General features: G+C 53.4%; 2 protein-coding genes across 2 annotated transcripts in view; one reads left to right on the top strand and one right to left on the bottom strand.

Moving 5' to 3' along the window:
- Positions 1–16,114: 16,114 nt before the first annotated feature.
- RPL37 (ribosomal protein L37) lies at positions 16,115–18,837 on the bottom strand. The gene is made up of 4 exons (XM_082497529.1): positions 18,771–18,837; positions 17,845–17,980; positions 17,436–17,520; positions 16,115–16,227 (listed from the first exon to the last, which is right to left on the bottom strand). Exons 1-4 carry the CDS (start codon positions 18,771–18,773, stop codon positions 16,158–16,160), a joined length of 294 nt encoding a protein of 97 aa, XP_082353655.1. The 5' UTR covers positions 18,774–18,837; the 3' UTR covers positions 16,115–16,157.
- A 15-nt stretch (positions 18,838–18,852) lies between these two features.
- C7 (complement C7) overlaps positions 18,853–23,055 on the top strand; it is a gene marked incomplete at its 5' end in the record, with an annotated part of 40,137 nt that continues 35,934 nt past the window's right edge. Inside the window, 2 exons of the mRNA XM_082498008.1 lie at positions 18,853–19,091; positions 20,738–20,804. Coding sequence (XP_082354134.1) covers positions 18,853–19,091; positions 20,738–20,804 — 306 coding nt within the window. The remainder of the gene's footprint in view (positions 19,092–20,737; positions 20,805–23,055) is intronic.

A 23,055-nucleotide genomic window follows, 5' to 3' on the forward strand; every position in this document is an offset into this window, starting at 1 on the left:
GGATCAGGGACACAGCCAGGGTTTTCTAAAGCATGTCAGCCCACAGCAATTGCAATGCCAGCAGGCCTCTCTGTCTTCTCACCTGCGCAGACTCTTTCCAAATAGAATCGTAGAATCACAGAACGGTTTAGGTTGGAAGGGAGCTTGAAGATCACCGAGTTCCCACCCCACTGCCATAGGCAGGGACACCTCCCACTAGACCAGGTTGCTCAAAGCCCCATCCAGCCTGGCCTTGAACACCTCCAGGGATGGGGCCTCCACTCTGGGCAACCTGTTCCAGTGCCTTACCACCCTTAAAGTGAAAAATTTCTTCCTAAGGTTTAATCTAATCTACCCGCTTCCAGTTTGAAGCCATTCCCTCTTGTCCTATCACTACATGCCCTAGTAAAGAGTCCTTCCCCAGCTCTCCTGTAGGCCCCCTTTAGGTACTGGAAGGCCACAATAAGGTCTCCCTGCAGCCTTCTTTTCTCCACGCTCAACCACCGTAAATCTCTCAGCCTTTGCTCATAGGAAAGGTGCTCCAGCCCTATGATGGTCTTTGTGGCCCTCCTCTGGACGCGCTGCAACAGGTCCGTGTCCTTCTTATGCTGGGGGCTCCAGAGCTGGACGCAGTACTCCAGGTGGGGTCTCACGAGAGTGGAGTAGAGGGGCGGAATCACCTCCCTTGTAGTACCGCCAGGTACTATTTCCGCGTTCCCTTTGCTCCCCTCAAAAACATGTTTTGCCCGGCTCCAGGCCTGTGTCTCTGCTGCTTTGGGGCTGAGGACACGGCAAAAATCACCATGGGAACCTAGAATCCTAGAATGGCTTGAGTTGGAAGGAACCACTAAAGGTCCTCTAGTCCAACCCCGTGGCCATGAGCAGGGGCATCTTCCACCAGATCAGGCTGCTGAAACCCCCGTCCAACCTGACCTTGAATGTTTCCAGGGACAGGGCATCTACCACCTCTCTGGGCAATCCGTGCCAGTGTTCCACCACCCTCACCATAAAAACATTCTGCCTTATAGCTAGTCTGAATCTACCCAAGCAGGTCTCCCTGGAGCCTTCTCTTCTGCAGGCTGAACAACGCCAACTCTCTCAGCCTGTTCTCATAGCAGAGGAGCTCCAGCCCTCGGATCATTTTTGTGGCCCTCCTCTGGACTCGCTCCAACAGGCCCGTGTCTTTCCTGTGCTGAGGGCTCCAGAGCTGGAGGCAGTACCCCAGGTGGGGTCTCAGCGGAGCGGAGTAGAGGGGCAGAAGCACCTCCCTCCACCTGCTGGCCGTGCTTCTTGCGATGCGGACCAGCATAGGGTTGGCTTTCTGGGTTGCGAGCGCACGTTGCCGGCTCCCATCCAGCTTTTCATCCACCAGTACCCACAAGTCCTTCTCTGCAGGGCTGCCCTCAATGCCTTCATCCCCCAGCCTGGACTGATACCGGGGGTTTCCCCAACCCACGTGCAGGACCTTGCACTTGGCCTTGTTCACCCTCAGGAGGTTCACACAGGCCCACTCCTCAGGCTTGTCCACGTCCGCCTGGGTGGGATCCCGTTTCTCAGGCGTGTCAGCCACACCGCTCAGCTTGGCATCATCTGCAAATTCTGAGGGTGCACTCGATCCCACCATCTATGCCATCGATGAAGGTCTTAAAGAGCACGCGGCTAGACAAGTCCATCATACGTCGAGCATGCAACTGGCTGACATGTCAGGCTCAAAGAGTTTTACAAAATGGGGTTACACCAAGCTGGTGGCCAGTCGCCACTGGAGCAGCTGTGGACTCGCTGCTGGGTGGGTAGAGAGGCCTTACAGTCGCCCAGCATTGGACCAGGCTGCCCAGGGAAGTGGTGGAGTCGTCGTCCCTGGAGGTATTTGAAAGATGTTGAGATGTGTCGCTTAGGGACACGGTTCAGTGGTGGACTTGGCAGTGCCAGGTTGATGGTTGGACTGGCTGATCTCAATGGTCTTTTCCAACCTAAATGATCCTATGATTCTATCCGGATAGACTAGAGAGCTGGGCAATCACCAACCGTATGAAATTTAACACGAGCAAGTGCAGGATTCTCCACCTGGGCCAGGGTTATACGTAAAAATTGGGGGAGGAGAGGCTGGAGAGCAGCCCCACGGGAAGAGGGCAACTAAGATGATTAAGGGCTTGGAGTATCTGCCTTATGAGGAAAGGCTGAGGGAGCTGGGACTCTTTAGCCCGGAGAAGAGAAGGCTGAGGGGAGACCTTATTATAGCGTACAAGTATCTAAAGGGTGGGTTGAAGGAGGATGGAGCCAGGCTCTTTTCAATGGTTCCAAGTGACAGGACGAGGGGCAATGGGCACAAGTTAGAACACAGGAAGTTCCGTTCAAATACACGGAAAAACTTCTTTACGGTGAGGGTGACAGAGCACTGGCACAGGCTGCCCAGGGAGGTTGTGGAGTCCCCTTCTCTGGAGATTTTCAAGACCCGCCTGGATGCAGTCCTGAGTCATGTGCTCTAGGCAATCCTGCTTTAGCAGGGGAGTTGGACTAGATGATCTCTAGAGGTCCCTTCCAACTCTGAAAATTCTGTGATTCTGTGATTCTGTGAAGAGACCAGGCACGTCAAACTGTCTGTGTCCAGAGCAGGGCGACCAAGATGGTGAAAGGCCTTGAGGGCAAGACTTATGAGGAGCCGCTGAGGTCCCTGGGCTTGTTGAGCTTGCAGAAGAGCAGGCCGAGGGGTGCCCTCGTGGCAGTCTAGACCTTCCTCACAGAGGGGCAGCGGAGCGGGAGGTGCGTACCTCCTCTTTCTGATGAGCAGCGAGAGGACACGGGAAATGGAATGGAGCTGCTGCACCAGGGGAAGTTCAGGTTGGGCATGAGGAAAAGGCTCTTCACTGAGCGGGTTGTTGGTCCCTGGATCAGGCTCCTCAGGGAAGTGGGAAATGGAACACCTCAGGCTCCAGGCCTGGATCCAGCTTCTTCCCAGAGCCTGCTCTGATGGCTCCCGTCAGGCAGAGACGCTGGGGCTGTTTGGCGCTGTGTCGCGCCATCGCCCTGCAGACCGCGACCGGGGGAGGCTGGGCCCCATCCAGCCCCAGCCCGGCCCAAGGGCCATCAGGAACTGACAACAAAAAGCCTTCTGGAAAAGTGACCGCCTCCTGTGGTGGCTCCCCGGGGTGCGTGGGATGTGGCTGGCCACGCACTTGGGTTCTCCTCCGCGTAGGACAAGATCCCCCGGAGCAAGCAAATTGCTGCCCATGAGCCACCGTGGGAGGAAGCAGGGGAGCCCAGAGGGCTGGCCAGCCATGCTGGGCTGTGGGGAGAGCCTGTGGGACTTTGTGCTGCAGCCTCCAAGGGAGGCACGAGGCGTTATCGGTGGCACCCTCTTGCAGCGTGTGCCTGGAGAGGTCAGCCACGGGCAGAGTGACCTGACAGGGCCCCAGGAGACATGGCCGAGGCCTTGTTGACTGGCGTGAAGCACGGATGCCGAGCACAAGACAAGAGCTGGGGGATGGAGTGTTGTAGTAACGCTGGACACGTGTGGAAGCGCTGCGGGCCAGGATGGCCCGTTGTGAGATCCCCGAGCCACGGACGGTGACGTCACCGAGCGATGGGTTCTGATGTTACCGAGGGATGGACTGTGACATGTCCAAGCCACGGACTATGATGTCCCCAAGCGAGGGATTCTGAGCACGTGTCCCTCGCTGCTCGCAGCCGGGCACCGAGTCTCACCCAGCCGTCTCGTGCGCGGACGCCAGCTGAGCGAGGACGCGAGGTTGGAGTCCTGAGCGAGGCTGTAGCTGGTGCTGAGGTCGCGCTCGGGGGGTTCTTCCCTGCAACTCTCCGTGCCCGACCCCAGAGCCACGGAAGGATTTTCCCCGGCCCTGCCAGGTTCGGGCAGCCGGGGCAGCCGGCAGGTGCGCTCGCAGCAGACCAGGTGAGCTGTGCAGGGAAACCTCACCCTGGGGAGCTGGGAGGGTTCCCTTCTTGAGGGGCCTGGACATGCCTTCCATCCCTCCCTGGACCCGGGGATGAGTGTGGCCTCTCTTCCTGTTCTAGTGTGACACCCGCTGCTGCAGCACCACTGAGAGGGAGCGACTCAACACCTGCAGCTCGCCCCAGCCCACCGCCGCACGTGGAGAGCATGGCCACGGAGCTGGAGGACCGCTGTCCAATATGCTTGGACAGCTGGGAGGAGGCCAGCTACGTGCTGCCGTGCCTCCACCAGTTCTGCTACCCGTGCATCGTGCGGTGGGCTGAGAGCAAGCCCGAGTGCCCCCTCTGCAAAGGGAGGGTGCAATCCATCTTGCACTCGGTGCGGGCGGACGACGACTTCAAAGAGGATGCCATCGCACCACCGGCAGTACCATCAGTCGTCGTCCAGCTGAGAGGAGGAGCTGGCGGACAAGCAGCCGCCCACAGCGGCCACGAGCGCGCAGCATCTCAGCCACCAGCCACGAGGCCGCTGCGCCTGGCTCCAGTGGGCGGCTTCTATGCCTACGTCTGGGCATCCATCTTCCGCCTCTACCCCACTGTCCTCCATCCCCTGCTGCCCTGGCTGCAAGAGGAGCTGGGGCAGCGCTTTGAGGACGCCCAGGAAGCAGCAGCAGCGCAGAGGCTCATCTTATCCAGCCTGCGCTACTTTGGCCTGGATGAGGAGCCTCTGATCCAGCTGCTGCGGGCCTCCCTGGGCAGGCGCACGAGGAGCTTTGTCCATCGGCTTGTTGAGAGCGTCGTGCGCCGGTGCAGTGGGGAGGCGCGACGTCGGATGGGGCTGGAAGATGCCCGTGCTGCCGAGGAGCAGGAGGGCAGCCCCGAGGCTGCTCCCAGCCCTGCTGCCTCCCAAGAGGGGTCTCCTGGCCCCAGCCCAGCCCTTCAGGGGGGTCCCAGCGGCCCCTACAACGCCTCCGTTCCCACCCACGGGGAGCAAGAAGAGCTGCGGAACCGCCAGGAGGAGGCTGTGCCCGGGCCCTCCGCTCCCAGCCAAGGCAGCCAACGCTCCCCTGGACGGCCCCGACGAGCCCCGAAGAGGAGGGCCAACAGCCCCGAGGACCCCTCCCAGCCTCACAAGAAGCCACCCCGTCATCGGTGACACTGGGAGGGTGCCTCAGGCGCTGGACTACCACGGGCGGACCAGCAGCTGGGACGCGGGCTGGTCCCCAAGAGATCCCGGCCCCCTAGGTCTAATATTATGAAATAAAAGAATGTAAAAGGTGAAAACTTCAGAGAAAGTCTCAGTATTCCGAACAATGCAGCTGGGGTGCTACGCCTGCCGTTTCCTGGCGTGTCTCCTGGACTCTGCTACCTGCTCCACGCAGAAGCCTTGCGCAGTCGGTACAGAGCCTGCAGTGTGGTACTAGCAACGGCAGCGCCACGTTCCTGGGCTGCGGCACTCAAGGGACAGGGTGCACCCACTGTGGGTTCTGTTCCTCTGCGGGGCAGAGGAATGGCGGCAGGAGATGGGACAAGGCTCAGGTCCACGGAGGAGCAGAGGCACAAGCCTCTCTGCTTTGGTTCCCATGGTGAAAGGTGGGAATGCCTTGCACCAGCCATTTCCTCAGGGCTGCTCTGCTTCAAGCGGGTCTGTTGTTTGTTGGAAACACCCCAGCACGGTGTGATCTGGGGGTGTTCCAAGTGCTTCAGGGAGGTCTGTGTGGAGCGCCGGCCTGGATGCCTGTTGAAACGTAAGAGCAGTTTGGGGAGGGGGATTGTAAACATGCTCAAGTGGCTCGCACCTGGGGTGCTGGACAACACATATATATCACCGTAATTGTTGTTCAGCCTCATGTGCTCGCAAGTAGAGCATCCGCACTTGGATAACGTAAGCCTGCAAGAAACTCAGGGACACCTCATCGAGCACGCATGAGATTACTGCCTTGTTGTTGAAGACAAAGCACAGTGAAAAACCACGCCTGCTTGAAGCCTTGAAGTACAGGCGAGAACAGCAAGTCTGGGCTCTCGCTCTTTGCCTGTCTGGCTAAGAATGACTTGGTCACTAAGAAGGACTCTCACTCTGCTGTGACTGTGTCCCCGGCTTTCATGCCTCTGCCCAGGTTCTGCTTCGGAGATGCCCCAGTCTCTGAGATAGCGAGGTTAAATTTGTTCTTTGCATTTTGTTCCTGGTTTTGTGGTTGTTCTTGCATCCGGCCTGCGTCTGCTCACACAATGCCCTTTGCAGCACACCGGGAGCCAGCATTGTGGATCAGGGACACAGCCAGGGTTTTCTAAAGCATGTCAGCCCACAGCAATTGCAATGCCAGCAGGCCTCTCTGTCTTCTCACCTGCGCAGACTCTTTCCAAATAGAATCGTAGAATCACAGAACGGTTTAGGTTGGAAGGGAGCTTGAAGATCACCGAGTTCCCACCCCACTGCCATAGGCAGGGACACCTCCCACTAGACCAGGTTGCTCAAAGCCCCATCCAGCCTGGCCTTGAACACCTCCAGGGATGGGGCCTCCACTCTGGGCAACCTGTTCCAGTGCCTTACCACCCTTAAAGTGAAAAATTTCTTCCTAAGGTTTAATCTAATCTACCCGCTTCCAGTTTGAAGCCATTCCCTCTTGTCCTATCACTACATGCCCTAGTAAAGAGTCCTTCCCCAGCTCTCCTGTAGGCCCCCTTTAGGTACTGGAAGGCCACAATAAGGTCTCCCTGCAGCCTTCTTTTCTCCACGCTCAACCACCGTAAATCTCTCAGCCTTTGCTCATAGGAAAGGTGCTCCAGCCCTATGATGGTCTTTGTGGCCCTCCTCTGGACGCGCTGCAACAGGTCCGTGTCCTTCTTATGCTGGGGGCTCCAGAGCTGGACGCAGTACTCCAGGTGGGGTCTCACGAGAGTGGAGTAGAGGGGCGGAATCACCTCCCTTGTAGTACCGCCAGGTACTATTTCCGCGTTCCCTTTGCTCCCCTCAAAAACATGTTTTGCCCGGCTCCAGGCCTGTGTCTCTGCTGCTTTGGGGCTGAGGACACGGCAAAAATCACCATGGGAACCTAGAATCCTAGAATGGCTTGAGTTGGAAGGAACCACTAAAGGTCCTCTAGTCCAACCCCGTGGCCATGAGCAGGGGCATCTTCCACCAGATCAGGCTGCTGAAACCCCCGTCCAACCTGACCTTGAATGTTTCCAGGGACAGGGCATCTACCACCTCTCTGGGCAATCCGTGCCAGTGTTCCACCACCCTCACCATAAAAACATTCTGCCTTATAGCTAGTCTGAATCTACCCAAGCAGGTCTCCCTGGAGCCTTCTCTTCTGCAGGCTGAACAACGCCAACTCTCTCAGCCTGTTCTCATAGCAGAGGAGCTCCAGCCCTCGGATCATTTTTGTGGCCCTCCTCTGGACTCGCTCCAACAGGCCCGTGTCTTTCCTGTGCTGAGGGCTCCAGAGCTGGAGGCAGTACCCCAGGTGGGGTCTCAGCGGAGCGGAGTAGAGGGGCAGAAGCACCTCCCTCCACCTGCTGGCCGTGCTTCTTGCGATGCGGACCAGCATAGGGTTGGCTTTCTGGGTTGCGAGCGCACGTTGCCGGCTCCCATCCAGCTTTTCATCCACCAGTACCCACAAGTCCTTCTCTGCAGGGCTGCCCTCAATGCCTTCATCCCCCAGCCTGGACTGATACCGGGGGTTTCCCCAACCCACGTGCAGGACCTTGCACTTGGCCTTGTTCACCCTCAGGAGGTTCACACAGGCCCACTCCTCAGGCTTGTCCACGTCCGCCTGGGTGGGATCCCGTTTCTCAGGCGTGTCAGCCACACCGCTCAGCTTGGCATCATCTGCAAATTCTGAGGGTGCACTCGATCCCACCATCTATGCCATCGATGAAGGTCTTAAAGAGCACGCGGCTAGACAAGTCCATCATACGTCGAGCATGCAACTGGCTGACATGTCAGGCTCAAAGAGTTTTACAAAATGGGGTTACACCAAGCTGGTGGCCAGTCGCCACTGGAGCAGCTGTGGACTCGCTGCTGGGTGGGTAGAGAGGCCTTACAGTCGCCCAGCATTGGACCAGGCTGCCCAGGGAAGTGGTGGAGTCGTCGTCCCTGGAGGTATTTGAAAGATGTTGAGATGTGTCGCTTAGGGACACGGTTCAGTGGTGGACTTGGCAGTGCCAGGTTGATGGTTGGACTGGCTGATCTCAATGGTCTTTTCCAACCTAAATGATCCTATGATTCTATCCGGATAGACTAGAGAGCTGGGCAATCACCAACCGTATGAAATTTAACACGAGCAAGTGCAGGATTCTCCACCTGGGCCAGGGTTATACGTAAAAATTGGGGGAGGAGAGGCTGGAGAGCAGCCCCACGGGAAGAGGGCAACTAAGATGATTAAGGGCTTGGAGTATCTGCCTTATGAGGAAAGGCTGAGGGAGCTGGGACTCTTTAGCCCGGAGAAGAGAAGGCTGAGGGGAGACCTTATTATGGCGTACAAGTATCTAAAGGGTGGGTTGAAGGAGGATGGAGCCAGGCTCTTTTCAATGGTTCCAAGTGACAGGACGAGGGGCAATGGGCACAAGTTAGAACACAGGAAGTTCCGTTCAAATACACGGAAAAACTTCTTTACGGTGAGGGTGACAGAGCACTGGCACAGGCTGCCCAGGGAGGTTGTGGAGTCCCCTTCTCTGGAGATTTTCAAGACCCGCCTGGATGCAGTCCTGAGTCATGTGCTCTAGGCAATCCTGCTTTAGCAGGGGAGTTGGACTAGATGATCTCTAGAGGTCCCTTCCAACTCTGAAAATTCTGTGATTCTGTGATTCTGTGAAGAGACCAGGCACGTCAAACTGTCTGTGTCCAGAGCAGGGCGACCAAGATGGTGAAAGGCCTTGAGGGCAAGACTTATGAGGAGCCGCTGAGGTCCCTGGGCTTGTTGAGCTTGCAGAAGAGCAGGCCGAGGGGTGCCCTCGTGGCAGTCTAGACCTTCCTCACAGAGGGGCAGCGGAGCGGGAGGTGCGTACCTCCTCTTTCTGATGAGCAGCGAGAGGACACGGGAAATGGAATGGAGCTGCTGCACCAGGGGAAGTTCAGGTTGGGCATGAGGAAAAGGCTCTTCACTGAGCGGGTTGTTGGTCCCTGGATCAGGCTCCTCAGGGAAGTGGGAAATGGAACACCTCAGGCTCCAGGCCTGGATCCAGCTTCTTCCCAGAGCCTGCTCTGATGGCTCCCGTCAGGCAGAGACGCTGGGGCTGTTTGGCGCTGTGTCGCGCCATCGCCCTGCAGACCGCGACCGGGGGAGGCTGGGCCCCATCCAGCCCCAGCCCGGCCCAAGGGCCATCAGGAACTGACAACAAAAAGCCTTCTGGAAAAGTGACCGCCTCCTGTGGTGGCTCCCCGGGGTGCGTGGGATGTGGCTGGCCACGCACTTGGGTTCTCCTCCGCGTAGGACAAGATCCCCCGGAGCAAGCAAATTGCTGCCCATGAGCCACCGTGGGAGGAAGCAGGGGAGCCCAGAGGGCTGGCCAGCCATGCTGGGCTGTGGGGAGAGCCTGTGGGACTTTGTGCTGCAGCCTCCAAGGGAGGCACGAGGCGTTATCGGTGGCACCCTCTTGCAGCGTGTGCCTGGAGAGGTCAGCCACGGGCAGAGTGACCTGACAGGGCCCCAGGAGACATGGCCGAGGCCTTGTTGACTGGCGTGAAGCACGGATGCCGAGCACAAGACAAGAGCTGGGGGATGGAGTGTTGTAGTAACGCTGGACACGTGTGGAAGCGCTGCGGGCCAGGATGGCCCGTTGTGAGATCCCCGAGCCACGGACGGTGACGTCACCGAGCGATGGGTTCTGATGTTACCGAGGGATGGACTGTGACATGTCCAAGCCACGGACTATGATGTCCCCAAGCGAGGGATTCTGAGCACGTGTCCCTCGCTGCTCGCAGCCGGGCACCGAGTCTCACCCAGCCGTCTCGTGCGCGGACGCCAGCTGAGCGAGGACGCGAGGTTGGAGTCCTGAGCGAGGCTGTAGCTGGTGCTGAGGTCGCGCTCGGGGGGTTCTTCCCTGCAACTCTCCGTGCCCGACCCCAGAGCCACGGAAGGATTTTCCCCGGCCCTGCCAGGTTCGGGCAGCCGGGGCAGCCGGCAGGTGCGCTCGCAGCAGACCAGGTGAGCTGTGCAGGGAAACCTCACCCTGGGGAGCTGGGAGGGTTCCCTTCTTGAGGGGCCTGGACATGCCTTCCATCCCTCCCTGGACCCGGGGATGAGTGTGGCCTCTCTTCCTGTTCTAGTGTGACACCCGCTGCTGCAGCACCACTGAGAGGGAGCGACTCAACACCTGCAGCTCGCCCCAGCCCACCGCCGCACGTGGAGAGCATGGCCACGGAGCTGGAGGACCGCTGTCCAATATGCTTGGACAGCTGGGAGGAGGCCAGCTACGTGCTGCCGTGCCTCCACCAGTTCTGCTACCCGTGCATCGTGCGGTGGGCTGAGAGCAAGCCCGAGTGCCCCCTCTGCAAAGGGAGGGTGCAATCCATCTTGCACTCGGTGCGGGCGGACGACGACTTCAAAGAGGATGCCATCGCACCACCGGCAGTACCATCAGTCGTCGTCCAGCTGAGAGGAGGAGCTGGCGGACAAGCAGCCGCCCACAGCGGCCACGAGCGCGCAGCATCTCAGCCACCAGCCACGAGGCCGCTGCGCCTGGCTCCAGTGGGCGGCTTCTATGCCTACGTCTGGGCATCCATCTTCCGCCTCTACCCCACTGTCCTCCATCCCCTGCTGCCCTGGCTGCAAGAGGAGCTGGGGCAGCGCTTTGAGGACGCCCAGGAAGCAGCAGCAGCGCAGAGGCTCATCTTATCCAGCCTGCGCTACTTTGGCCTGGATGAGGAGCCTCTGATCCAGCTGCTGCGGGCCTCCCTGGGCAGGCGCACGAGGAGCTTTGTCCATCGGCTTGTTGAGAGCGTCGTGCGCCGGTGCAGTGGGGAGGCGCGACGTCGGATGGGGCTGGAAGATGCCCGTGCTGCCGAGGAGCAGGAGGGCAGCCCCGAGGCTGCTCCCAGCCCTGCTGCCTCCCAAGAGGGGTCTCCTGGCCCCAGCCCAGCCCTTCAGGGGGGTCCCAGCGGCCCCTACAACGCCTCCGTTCCCACCCACGGGGAGCAAGAAGAGCTGCGGAACCGCCAGGAGGAGGCTGTGCCCGGGCCCTCCGCTCCCAGCCAAGGCAGCCAACGCTCCCCTGGACGGCCCCGACGAGCCCCGAAGAGGAGGGCCAACAGCCCCGAGGACCCCTCCCAGCCTCACAAGAAGCCACCCCGTCATCGGTGACACTGGGAGGGTGCCTCAGGCGCTGGACTACCACGGGCGGACCAGCAGCTGGGACGCGGGCTGGTCCCCAAGAGATCCCGGCCCCCTAGGTCTAATATTATGAAATAAAAGAATGTAAAAGGTGAAAACTTCAGAGAAAGTCTCAGTATTCCGAACAATGCAGCTGGGGTGCTACGCCTGCCGTTTCCTGGCGTGTCTCCTGGACTCTGCTACCTGCTCCACGCAGAAGCCTTGCGCAGTCGGTACAGAGCCTGCAGTGTGGTACTAGCAACGGCAGCGCCACGTTCCTGGGCTGCGGCACTCAAGGGACAGGGTGCACCCACTGTGGGTTCTGTTCCTCTGCGGGGCAGAGGAATGGCGGCAGGAGATGGGACAAGGCTCAGGTCCACGGAGGAGCAGAGGCACAAGCCTCTCTGCTTCGGTTCCCATGGTGAAAGGTGGGAATGCCTTGCACCAGCCATTTCCTCAGGGCTGCTCTGCTTCAAGCGGGGCTGTTGTTTGTTGGAAACACCCCAGCACGGTGTGATCTGGGGGTGTTCCAAGTGCTTCAGGGAGGTCTGTGTGGAGCGCCGGCCTGGATGCCTGTTGAAACGTAAGAGCAGTTTGGGGAGGGGGATTGTAAACATGCTCAAGTGGCTCGCACCTGGGGTGCTGGACAACACATATATATCACCGTAATTGTTGTTCAGCCTCATGTGCTCGCAAGTAGAGCATCCGCACTTGGATAACGTAAGCCTGCAAGAAACTCAGGGACACCTCATCGAGCACGCATGAGATTACTGCCTTGTTGTTGAAGACAAAGCACAGTGAAAAACCACGCCTGCTTGAAGCCTTGAAGTACAGGCGAGAACAGCAAGTCTGGGCTCTCGCTCTTTGCCTGTCTGGCTAAGAATGACTTGGTCACTAAGAAGGACTCTCACTCTGCTGTGACTGTGTCCCCGGCTTTCATGCCTCTGCCCAGGTTCTGCTTCGGAGATGCCCCAGTCTCTGAGATAGCGAGGTTAAATTTGTTCTTTGCATTTTGTTCCTGGTTTTGTGGTTGTTCTTGCATCCGGCCTGCGTCTGCTCACACAATGCCCTTTGCAGCACACCGGGAGCCAGCATTGTGGATCAGGGACACAGCCAGGGTTTTCTAAAGCATGTCAGCCCACAGCAATTGCAATGCCAGCAGGCCTCTCTGTCTTCTCACCTGCGCAGACTCTTTCCAAATAGAATCGTAGAATCACAGAACGGTTTAGGTTGGAAGGGAGCTTGAAGATCACCGAGTTCCCACCCCACTGCCATAGGCAGGGACACCTCCCACTAGACCAGGTTGCTCAAAGCCCCATCCAGCCTGGCCTTGAACACCTCCAGGGATGGGGCCTCCACTCTGGGCAACCTGTTCCAGTGCCTTACCACCCTTAAAGTGAAAAATTTCTTCCTAAGGTTTAATCTAATCTACCCGCTTCCAGTTTGAAGCCATTCCCTCTTGTCCTATCACTACATGCCCTAGTAAAGAGTCCTTCCCCAGCTCTCCTGTAGGCCCCCTTTAGGTACTGGAAGGCCACAATAAGGTCTCCCTGCAGCCTTCTTTTCTCCACGCTCAACCACCGTAAATCTCTCAGCCTTTGCTCATAGGAAAGGTGCTCCAGCCCTATGATGGTCTTTGTGGCCCTCCTCTGGACGCGCTGCAACAGGTCCGTGTCCTTCTTATGCTGGGGGCTCCAGAGCTGGACGCAGTACTCCAGGTGGGGTCTCACGAGAGTGGAGTAGAGGGGCGGAATCACCTCCCTTGTAGTACCGCCAGGTACTATTTCCGCGTTCCCTTTGCTCCCCTCAAAAACATGTTTTGCCCGGCTCCAGGCCTGTGTCTCTGCTGCTTTGGGGCTGAGGACACGGCAAAAATCACCATGGGAACCTAGAATCCTAGAATGGCTTGAGTTGGAAGGAACCACTAAAGGTCCTCTAGTCCAACCCCGTGGCCATGAGCAGGGGCATCTTCCACCAGATCAGGCTGCTGAAACCCCCGTCCAACCTGACCTTGGTACGCTTTCTTTGATCTTCCTTTTCTGGCCTACATGCCTACAGAAACCCTTATTATTCTTCGTATTTCTTGTCAAGATCAGCTTCAGCTGCACCTTGGTCTTCATGACCCCATCACTACACAACCGGGCAGCATCCCTGTGAGCTGCAAGTGCTCCCAAAGCAGGGAAGAAAAAAAAAACAGTTTGTGTGAGGGAAGAAACATTGTTTGAAGTACATGAGCTGAAGTAACCAACCTCACACTTGTCCAAAAAGAGAACCTAAATTCAGTGTAGCTCATTCATGCTACTGGGTTTGCCAGTTCACACATACAACCTATCTGAAAAACAGGTACTGTTATTTACATGTCTTGGCAGGATGTACAACAGTACTAGAAGTCTAAATTACTTTTGAGGGGCTGGTTAGTTGCCCGATACCTATGGCTTGCTATGCATTGAACAGCTGTGTTAGGTCTCGTCATCCTTTCAATATGAACCAACACAGATGAAATACTGCTCCATGACAACAAACAGAACTCCTGCTTACAAGTTTGAAATGAAAAAAAAGTTCTGACCCTCAAGTCCATCTGACAAGGATCCTTTTTTCTTTTTAAACTCTGGTATTCTGTTGCACTTTTAGAGTTAGACATACCAAAGCAGATCAATGTTCCACGACCGCATTCACCTGAACACCTCTGCCTTTGAGAAACCTTCATCTGACACACTTTCGTCCAAAAAGTGAGACTTGCTACACTGAACTATATGAAACGCAACAATTTCTGATGTAATTTAGACTATACTATCTAACTGTGCCATATGTATCAGCCTGAAGGATGCAAAAATCAGACATGACTGTGTACGGCAATAGTTCTACACCGAAAGGGGCTGATTTAAACTGCCAGTGAACACTGCAGAGGTTCAATCCTAACTGATAACTCTCAAGTTAAGATGCTTGTAACAAGATCTCAACAAAAGATAATTTATATACTGAAAAGCCACTGAAGCACCCTAGCTTTCAACTTTTAAGAAAACACTACAAAGAACTGAAGTGCTTCAGAATCTATATTCAGTAAAGCTTTTAGTCCAACTATGACTTGACACCTGAGCTTTTCCGAAGAGGTCTAACGTAAGCCCAAATTAACTGACTTCCTGTCCCTCACCAAGAATTTTAAGACAGTTGAAAATGCAGTGGCTGTCCAATTTTTTGTCCACAAAATTCATTCTTGCTGTAGGTAAAATTCCCTCAAAGTTACTGCAAGCCATTGCAGGTTTCAGTCACTGTTACCTTGATATGTTGCATATTATACAAATGTTCTTTTTTCAGGAGTGTAATTCATGCCAAGAAGCTAATAGGTAGTAGCAGCAAATCGCTAAGCACTTGCCTTTGCAGTATTATGTCATGTTTGTGGGTCAGCGTTAACAGGCTGCTCAGAACAAAAATCCCACACTGCACAAAGACCATGTAAGATTTTGCAAAGCAAAGGCTTTCATTCCCACTCAGTCAGAATACCTGCCATACCACTGTCCGACTGCACCGCTGCTCAACCATCCCTCAGAGCCTTGCTAACTTGCTTTAAGATGCTTTCAGGGGTTATTCTCACTCTGAGAGCAATAGACACATTTATGATTACTTCACCCTACATTTAAGTGTTTCTCAGTATATCATTAAAACCCACGTTTCAGATGCACTCCCGAGCTCTAGGAATACATGGATGTGTGGTATATACAAAGTGTATTATAATAGCTTCACCACTACTTACTTCCAGACTCTCTCAGCAGGACCAGTTGAAAGCGTAGTACAGTGTACTCGTTACATGCTACAAGAAGAGCAGGGAAAGATTTCCCTTTTGATTTAGAAACAGTTCAAGTAGATACACCCAAGTATCCAAAATCATTAACTGTACTTCATTTAAAAATGAAAAGAAAGTGCAGTCAGGTACACTCCGATTTCAAACCTGGCTGAAAATTTCTTCAGTGATTTGCCCAAGTTGATAAGTTAACTGCAGGTCCTTCAGTACTGACACAGCAGTACGCTGCTTCTGGACATTCCTGGTGAAACCAAAGTAGTCACAGTAACGAGAGCCTTAAAGCATCATAAGCTTTTGTTTTTTCAGGATTTTCTCTTCAAGGCATCTGAAAATCCTCTATATCCTTGCAGTGATTACTGCAATCCCCAAACTTTTGTCAACAGCATTTTATAATCACTTTCTTAAAGCCAAGTTGGAAAGCCAGCTGAGTAGCCGAGTAACACACCACATAGGGTACAAATTCATCAGGCATCAATCCCTAATTTGCATGTACCCCCACATGACCTACTGCTGTATTACTACCTACCATTTACTGTTTACACCCAGCACAGTTAACTCAGATCTTTTTGTGCATCAGCTTCCCCCACCAACCTCCCCAGAGCGTTTGGGCAACTTCCATCCCACCTGCAGCAGATCTCCAGCCCCTTTGTGTCTGGTAGTATGTGTGCTACGGACTTGGGAGTGTCTTTCTGCCCAAGAAGCAATGAGCCACTGAATAAGCAATACTTTTGCAGGCCTTTCAGAGCCACAGAGCAGTGATAAATGGCTAAGACTGGAAAACCCCCTTTAAACTATCACCTCCCAGAACAGCACGTACAGCCATTATTCAAGTTACTATCTTTGAGGTAAATTCTCACTCTCCATACTAGGGCACAATAAAGCAGAGGCAAGCAGGGCAAGTCTACAGTGCCAATATTCCATTTCTCTTGCAAGTGAGTTGAGTAACATGTACAAGCCTCGTCTTAAATTCAGCACAGAGATAATGGTCCTTTTCAAGGCAGAGGTGCTATCAAAGGAAAAGTCAAGAAAAGGACTGTTTTTAATGAATCACTTCAATGCATGTATTTTCATGAATCCTGCATTTCACTGAAGTAAAACATGTATAAAAGGTGACAGATTTTCTGAATAAGACCATTTATTCATAACAAATAGATGAGTCTTTAAGATGAACTGGAGGCTGCAACAGCTGCTCTCTTGGGCTTCGGTGTAGTTCCCTCACGAAATCCATTCCTGCAAGTAGAAATATGGTTACCATTTTTCAAAAGGATGACTCTTGCTCTAGGTTATTTTCTGACAAGTAATGTTTTAGATCAAGCTTACCAGCTTTTTTCAGCTTATCTCAGTCATGCACTGAAATCACTCTGAAGTTCGTATGTTCAGACATTTTTAATAAAAAACATTTTAATAACAAGCATTTTGAGTAAGCAGTATGGTTTTCACTCTCTTCTGCTGAATTAAATTTGCCTTCTTCAAACAGGAAGATTTCAGTAACTGAATGAACACTGCAAGACTACATCAAATACAGCACACCTGCTGAAGGCACGCCTTACTTATGTTCTAACTAAGCAACTTGGCTAAAGATTTCATGTTTGAAGTCCAAGTCAATTTCTTACAGAAATCCTCTATGCTTCCAACCAGAGATTAAGACAGGCATGACAACAGAAGAGTCACGCCAAGCTTGCTTTTGGAGATGACATTTCTACTTCAGCAACACCCAGTGGAAAGCAGGCTGCACTCTGCAAGATATTTTCTCACTGCTGTTTGGAAAGACTGCGGTCACCAAGACAAACAGATGAATAGACCCCCCAACTCCACCCAGGTCTGGGACTTCCAGCCTCATAACAAGTTTTAGAAACCTGCAAGTCATAACCTGATGTTATAGCTACTTGCTGTTAACTAAACACCAAGTAAGAGAGTGACTACTGAATGTCTCCTCATAGGGCAGGCTGAGAGAGTTATAACTGTTCAGCCTGGAGATGAGAAGGCTCTGGGGAGACCTTCTAGCAGCCTGCTAGTACTTAAAGGGGTCCTACAGGAAAGATGGAGAGGGACACATATAAGAAGCGTAGTGATAGGATGAAGGGTAATAGTTTCAAACTGAAAGAGGGTAGATATAGATTAGGTATTAGGAAGAAATTCTTCATTCTGAAGGCGGTGAGACACTGGAAGAGGTTGCACAGAGAAGCTGTGGATGCCCCATCCCTGGAGGTGTTCAAGGCCAGGCTGGATGGAGCTTTGAGCAACCTGGTCTAGTGGGAGGGGTCCCTGCTCATGGCAGGGGGGTTGGAACTAGATGATCTTTAAGGTCTCTTCCAACCCAAACCATTCTATGACTCTATGAAATAAATACAAATATTAACTTAGAATGACAAATCTTATAATTAAGTAACATCTATGCAGGATTTAATACCACACTAGTTTGTAATAAAATGTTATACCTGAATCGACGGTAGACCTTTTTCAGGTGCCTCATGCGACCAGTTCCGGTGGTGTTGCGTCTTTTAGCCTTGGCACTCCAGTTATCTAAAACACACAAGTTATCGTTACTCACCCGCACCAACTAATTAAGCTGCACATTACATTTGTATAGAACAATTACTCAATCTGACAGAAACAAAAAAAAAAAGACACCTATGAATTAAGTAAATTTCTATGTAGTAATACTACACAGTAGCTAAAATACAGTTAAATCAGCATTAATTTGTCATCAAACCAGAAAAATTTGAAAAAAGCTCTAAACACTACAAAGCAACACAGTATTCCTACTTGGTTGGAAAAAAATCAAGACTACTGAAGACAAAAAGCACAGTTTTTTAAATTCAAGTAAGTTAAAAGTTTGTTACTTACACTTTCTCTTACGCTTAGCAGGGTAACCACATTTCCCACAGGTAGACTTCTGCAGATGGTACGCCTTGGACCCACATCGACGACACAAGGTGTGTGTCTTATTTCGACGCTTACCAAATGACGATGTACCCTTCGTCTGAAAAGCATTTCAAGGCATGTCATGTTGGAAATATTACAAGCAGTTGCAAGTCACATAACTAAAATAATAAGATTCTGTAAAAAACACGCACAAATCCACTAGGTCCTATACGCACGCCAGAAGCACAATGAACTCCAAAACAGCAACTAAGTTTTGCCTACAGGTAGCCTCCATTTCTATTAATCACTTCCTTACACCTCTCGTCGCCGTTCCTTATGGAATGCACACACAGCAGACACACAGCCGCCCTGCGCTGATATAAAACGAAGCCACCAAGCGGTTATCCCCAGCTCCCTTCTCCTCTCCCCCAAATTCATCACGGGTAACACTAAACCGCTCTTTCCTGAAGGTTATTTGCTCCGCGCAGACCGGCCGCACGCTCACTGCAACAGCCTTTAGCGACCGAAACCCCTCCTGCTACGTTATCGGCATGGCTGCCTCAGCCACGGGGAGGGCGCCGGCCTGGCCCGCCCCGCCGCAAACACGGAGGAGACCCCGGCGGACCTCAGCGGCGGCCTATTCCCACCGCGGCCTCCCCGCCCGGGAGACGCCCCGCGCTCCGCCCCGGGACGGCTGCGGCGGCGCGCCGTGCCCGCCGCCGCCAGGCCCTCAGGCCCCGGCCCGACAGCGGCAGCCCCGCAGCGCCGTCCCGCCGCCGAGCCCGGCCGCAGCAGAGCGCGGGGCCGCCCCGCGCCCCAGAGTAGGCTCGTGGCCCAGCTGGGCCCGGCGCGGCGGCGGATGGCGGCGGATGGCGGCGGATCCCCCGTGCCCGCGCCGCAGCACTCACCATCTTCCCCGGCCGCCAGCACCAAAGAGGCCGAACCACGCCCCGCTTCCGCTAAGCCCCGGCGAGCGCTTCCGGGGGCACTATGACCGCCTCCGGCCCCGCCCGGCGCGGCTGCGGCCTGGGCTGGCCTCGCCTGGCGTGGCCTGGCCTGGCCGGGGCCGGGAGTCCCGCCCTCCGTTGGCCCCTTCCCGCCGGGCCCGGCCTGCTGGGACAGCGCAGCCCCCGGCAGGCCCTGCTGAGGCCGCCGGGGGCCCGGGCTCTGCCTGAGAGCTGGGTTGTCCCCGGTGACACCACCCCAGAACCGGCGGGTCGAGTGCAGCGGTGTGTCCTAAGCCGTGCTCCGGCCGCACCCGGCAGGGGCGGCTGCGTGTAGGTACGACTTTGCCTGGTAAAGAAAACGCGGGAAGCGCCGGAGCTGCCATGCTGCACACGGCCTGTAACCCCCGGTGCTGCTCTTCAGAGGTGCCCGCAGCTCCGCTTCAGGCTGCAGAGCCGGATCGTGGCCGTACCTGCGCCTCCCGTGAAAATTATTTTAATTAATGAATAGTGGACAGGGGTACTCGTGCCTGTAATACATACTTTGAAACTAAGCGGCATTAAAAGACAGAGCTCTCTGCTCGTCCGTGTGCCTCCCCCTCCCCCCTCGGCCTCCCCCACGCCACGTGGCCATGGGCCTGCAGTCCAAAGCATCCCAACAGACATTATTAATGCAAAGTTGTGTTGTTTTTTTTTTATTCAGGTGCACCATTTAGATTGTCATGTGCCAGTGTACTACGCATCTTCAGCAGACTCACATTCTACACCCAATTTTATCTTGGGAGAGTTAATTCAGGGGAAATAACATGGGCAGAGACAAATAGAATTTTGTGTTTATCATATCACCAGTTCAACACCTTGTCTTCTCAAACAAAGTCAGAATTTGATGATAAAGCCAGTTATATTTATCCCCAATCAAAGAATTATATAACCTTGTCTAACAGCTCTTGATAAAAGTATGTATTTTTCTGGGGCAGGCCAGGTCTCAATCTGTCTGCTGGTTTACTGACTAAAAACGTAGTTATTCCAAATTGCAGTTGGCTGGGCCTGCCACAAGCCACTAACTGTGAGGAACCCCCCAAGATGCACGTGGGGACAGTTGAACCCCTGTAACATGGAGCTCGTTGATCCTGGAAAAGGTGTCATTCCCTGGTGCAATCCCCGAAGCAGTGAAGCTGTGTCTGGCTGCCACATTTTTACTCCTCTCACTGGTAATTTATCCTCACTTGTTTCCTGAGCGTGGCCTCTCGCTGAATTCCTTTGGTGCTAATTTGTGTGCTGGGAGGCTTTTGACCTCTGCTAAGGTTGAGGGACACGACAAAAAGCCATTTTGACTTCAGGTGCATTTCTTCCAGACTCACAGAGGTGTGGCCCAGGCTGTTCACTCAGCTCTTTCATTTTGATTGGCAATTTCTGTCACCAGAATGACACTTAAGGCAGAGGTCTTTGCTCATATTCATATTACCTCACCTGAAAATCCAGGCATTTAGTCCATCCATGGTTCTGCTGTAGTTAAAGGGGAGAGATAAATGGTTCCAAAGGGTAAATCATCCCATCTTAAATTAGATGTCTAAAATAGGCTGGAAAAATCATCCTTGGGAGCAGCCCTTCTCCTTCCATTAATTCTAACAGGAGCCTAGATAGCCCCCTTCGGCGAGGCACGTAGATGGCTGAAAATAGGTGAAATTAATTTTGCCCTGACTGACTTAGTGAATATATTTTTATAGCAATTCTGACTTCCTTGCCAAAAATCAAAAGAGAAAATTCAGTGTCCTATGAATGAAATGCCATACAGAAAAAAAAAAAAAATTGCCAATTAATTCAAACAGTATGAGCAAATCCTACAGGGTGGACTGCAGTCACATTTCTCCCAGCAGCTTTGCTGTGTGTCTTTTAACTAGGACCTCCTTTCCTCTTTCTTTTCTTGTTAGATCTCAGAAATCTGGAAGATGCTGTGAAGACATTGGACAGATGCCATGGCAACAGCCTCCAAAGGAGGTATCTTGGTTTGGCTGCCTACAAGGATATGCTGCCAGAGGAATTATTCTTGTCCTTTGTGGGATAAAAATAGTCTTGTTCATTTAAATGTTACTGTTAGGAAAGAAAGATTTTTCATATGGTCATGTAGTTGTTTTTGGGTACTTTTGATAGACATTTTGGTATCCTCATGCAGTCGTCTTTGGTTACTTTTTGGATACTTTGGATACATTGGATACTGTTAGGGTACAGAACAGGCACCGCTGTGTCTGACCCAGGACTATCCCAGAAGCTCTTAAGCCCGGTGCGGATCACAGATGAGGACAGAGTTCAACGCCCATAGTGAACTCCAGCCTGCTGAAAACCCACAGACGCATGTACTGGCAGCTGCTGAATGGCACCAGCCTAAATTCAGCACTGGCTAATTCACCCTTCTTCTTTGATGCATAGGAAGTAGTCCAAAATTTAGAAGGTGACATGTCTGGACTTCAGGGCTGTCTTTTTGTTGTAGGAAACAGCAGTCTGTCACATCAGCCAGTGTCCCATCACAGCTTTCACACAGTGCTTTTGGTCCAGCCAGGTCCAGTGATGGGAGAAAGTCTTTGTTGTGCCAGGAAACACTGAACCTATTAAGCATCCAGATCAGGATTTACTGTGGAGGTGAGTGCCTTTCTGTATCCCCTAGCCATGTTCTGCAGCCTGTCTGATCTGGTTGGGGTTGAAAAACTGAAGCAAAATTCAACGCTGGATCTGTCCATCCATTTTTTCTTTCATCCCTCTGGGGTACAAGCCTTTCTTCCTCAAGCTGATCCCACCCAAGGCCCATAGATCTCCTTGCTCTGCCCTGGTATTTTGCTGGGGAAGAGGAGAATCACCCGCTTCCAGTCCCTCCCACAACTAAAGCAGAACAGCCTTACAGATAAGTCCAGCTCAGGGACAGGGAGAACAAAACCAGGGCTGGCTAGGCAGTAGAGAGGAAGGTGGGTATGACCACCAAATAACCTCAGTGACATTTGTTTTGCAGAGGTTTGGGGTTATGCTACTACCTCACACCTTCACCAGGGTGCAAGTACAGCCATACAGTCCTTGATCACAGAATCACAGAATCACAGAATTATCAGAGTTGGAAGGGACCTCTAGAGATCATCTAGTCCAACTCTCCTGCTAAAGCAGGATTGCCTAGAGCACATTACTCAGGACTGCATCCAGGCGGGTCTTGAAAATCTCCAGGGAAGGGGACTCCACAGCCTCCCTGGGCAGCCTGTTCCAGTGCTCTGTCACCCTCACCGTAAAGAACTGTTTCCGTGTATTTGAACGGAACTTCCTGTGTTCTAACTTGTGCCCATTGCCCCTCGTCCTGTCACTTGGAACCAATGAAAAGAGCCTGGCTCCATCCTCCTTCAACCCACCCTTTAGATACTTGTATGCCATAATAAGGTCTCTCCTCAGCCTTCTCTTCTCCAGGCTAAAGAGTCCCAGCTCTCTCAGCCTTTCCTCATAAGGCAGATGCTCCAAGCCCTTAATCATCTTAGTTGCCCTTCGCTGGACTCGCTCCAGCAGTTCCCTGTCCCTCTTGAACTGGGGAGCCCAAAACTGGACACAGTATTCCAGTTGTGGCCTCACCAGTGCCGAGTAGAGGGGGAGAATGACCTCCCTCGACCTACTGGCCACACTCTTCCCTATGCAGCCCAGGATTCCATTGGCCTTTTTGGCGACAAGGGCACATTGCTGGGCCATGGATAATTTACTGTCTACCACAACCCCCAGATCCTTCTCCTCCAAGCTACTTCCCAGCAGGTCAGCCCCTAACCTGTACTGGTGCCTAGCATTCTTCCTCCCCAGGTGCAGGACCTTGCACTTGGTTTTGTTGAACCTCATTAGGTTCTTCTCTGCCCAGCTCTCCAGCCTGTCCAGGTCACGCTGGATGGCAGCACAGCCCTCTGGGGTGTCAGCCACCCCACCCAGTTTGGTATCATCAGCAAACTTGCTGAGGATACACTCTGTCCCCTCGTCCAGGTCATTAATGAATATATTAAACAAAATAGGACCAAGTATTGACCCCTGGGGGACACCACTGGTTACAGGCCTCCAACTAGACTCTGTGCCGCTGATCACAACCCTCTGAGTTCTGTCCCACAGCCAACTGTTGATTTGCTCAAAAAAAATAAGAGTAGTTGTACTACTACTACAAAACTTGAACACTGCTGGAATGGCTTGTGTGTGGAAAATGCAAGACTGATAGCTGAGCAATTTCTGTCTAGTGTCATCATAT

The sequence above is a fragment of the Vanellus vanellus genome (genome assembly GCF_965231255.1).
Source record: "Vanellus vanellus genome assembly, chromosome: Z".
NCBI classification, from domain to species: domain Eukaryota; kingdom Metazoa; phylum Chordata; class Aves; order Charadriiformes; family Charadriidae; genus Vanellus; species Vanellus vanellus.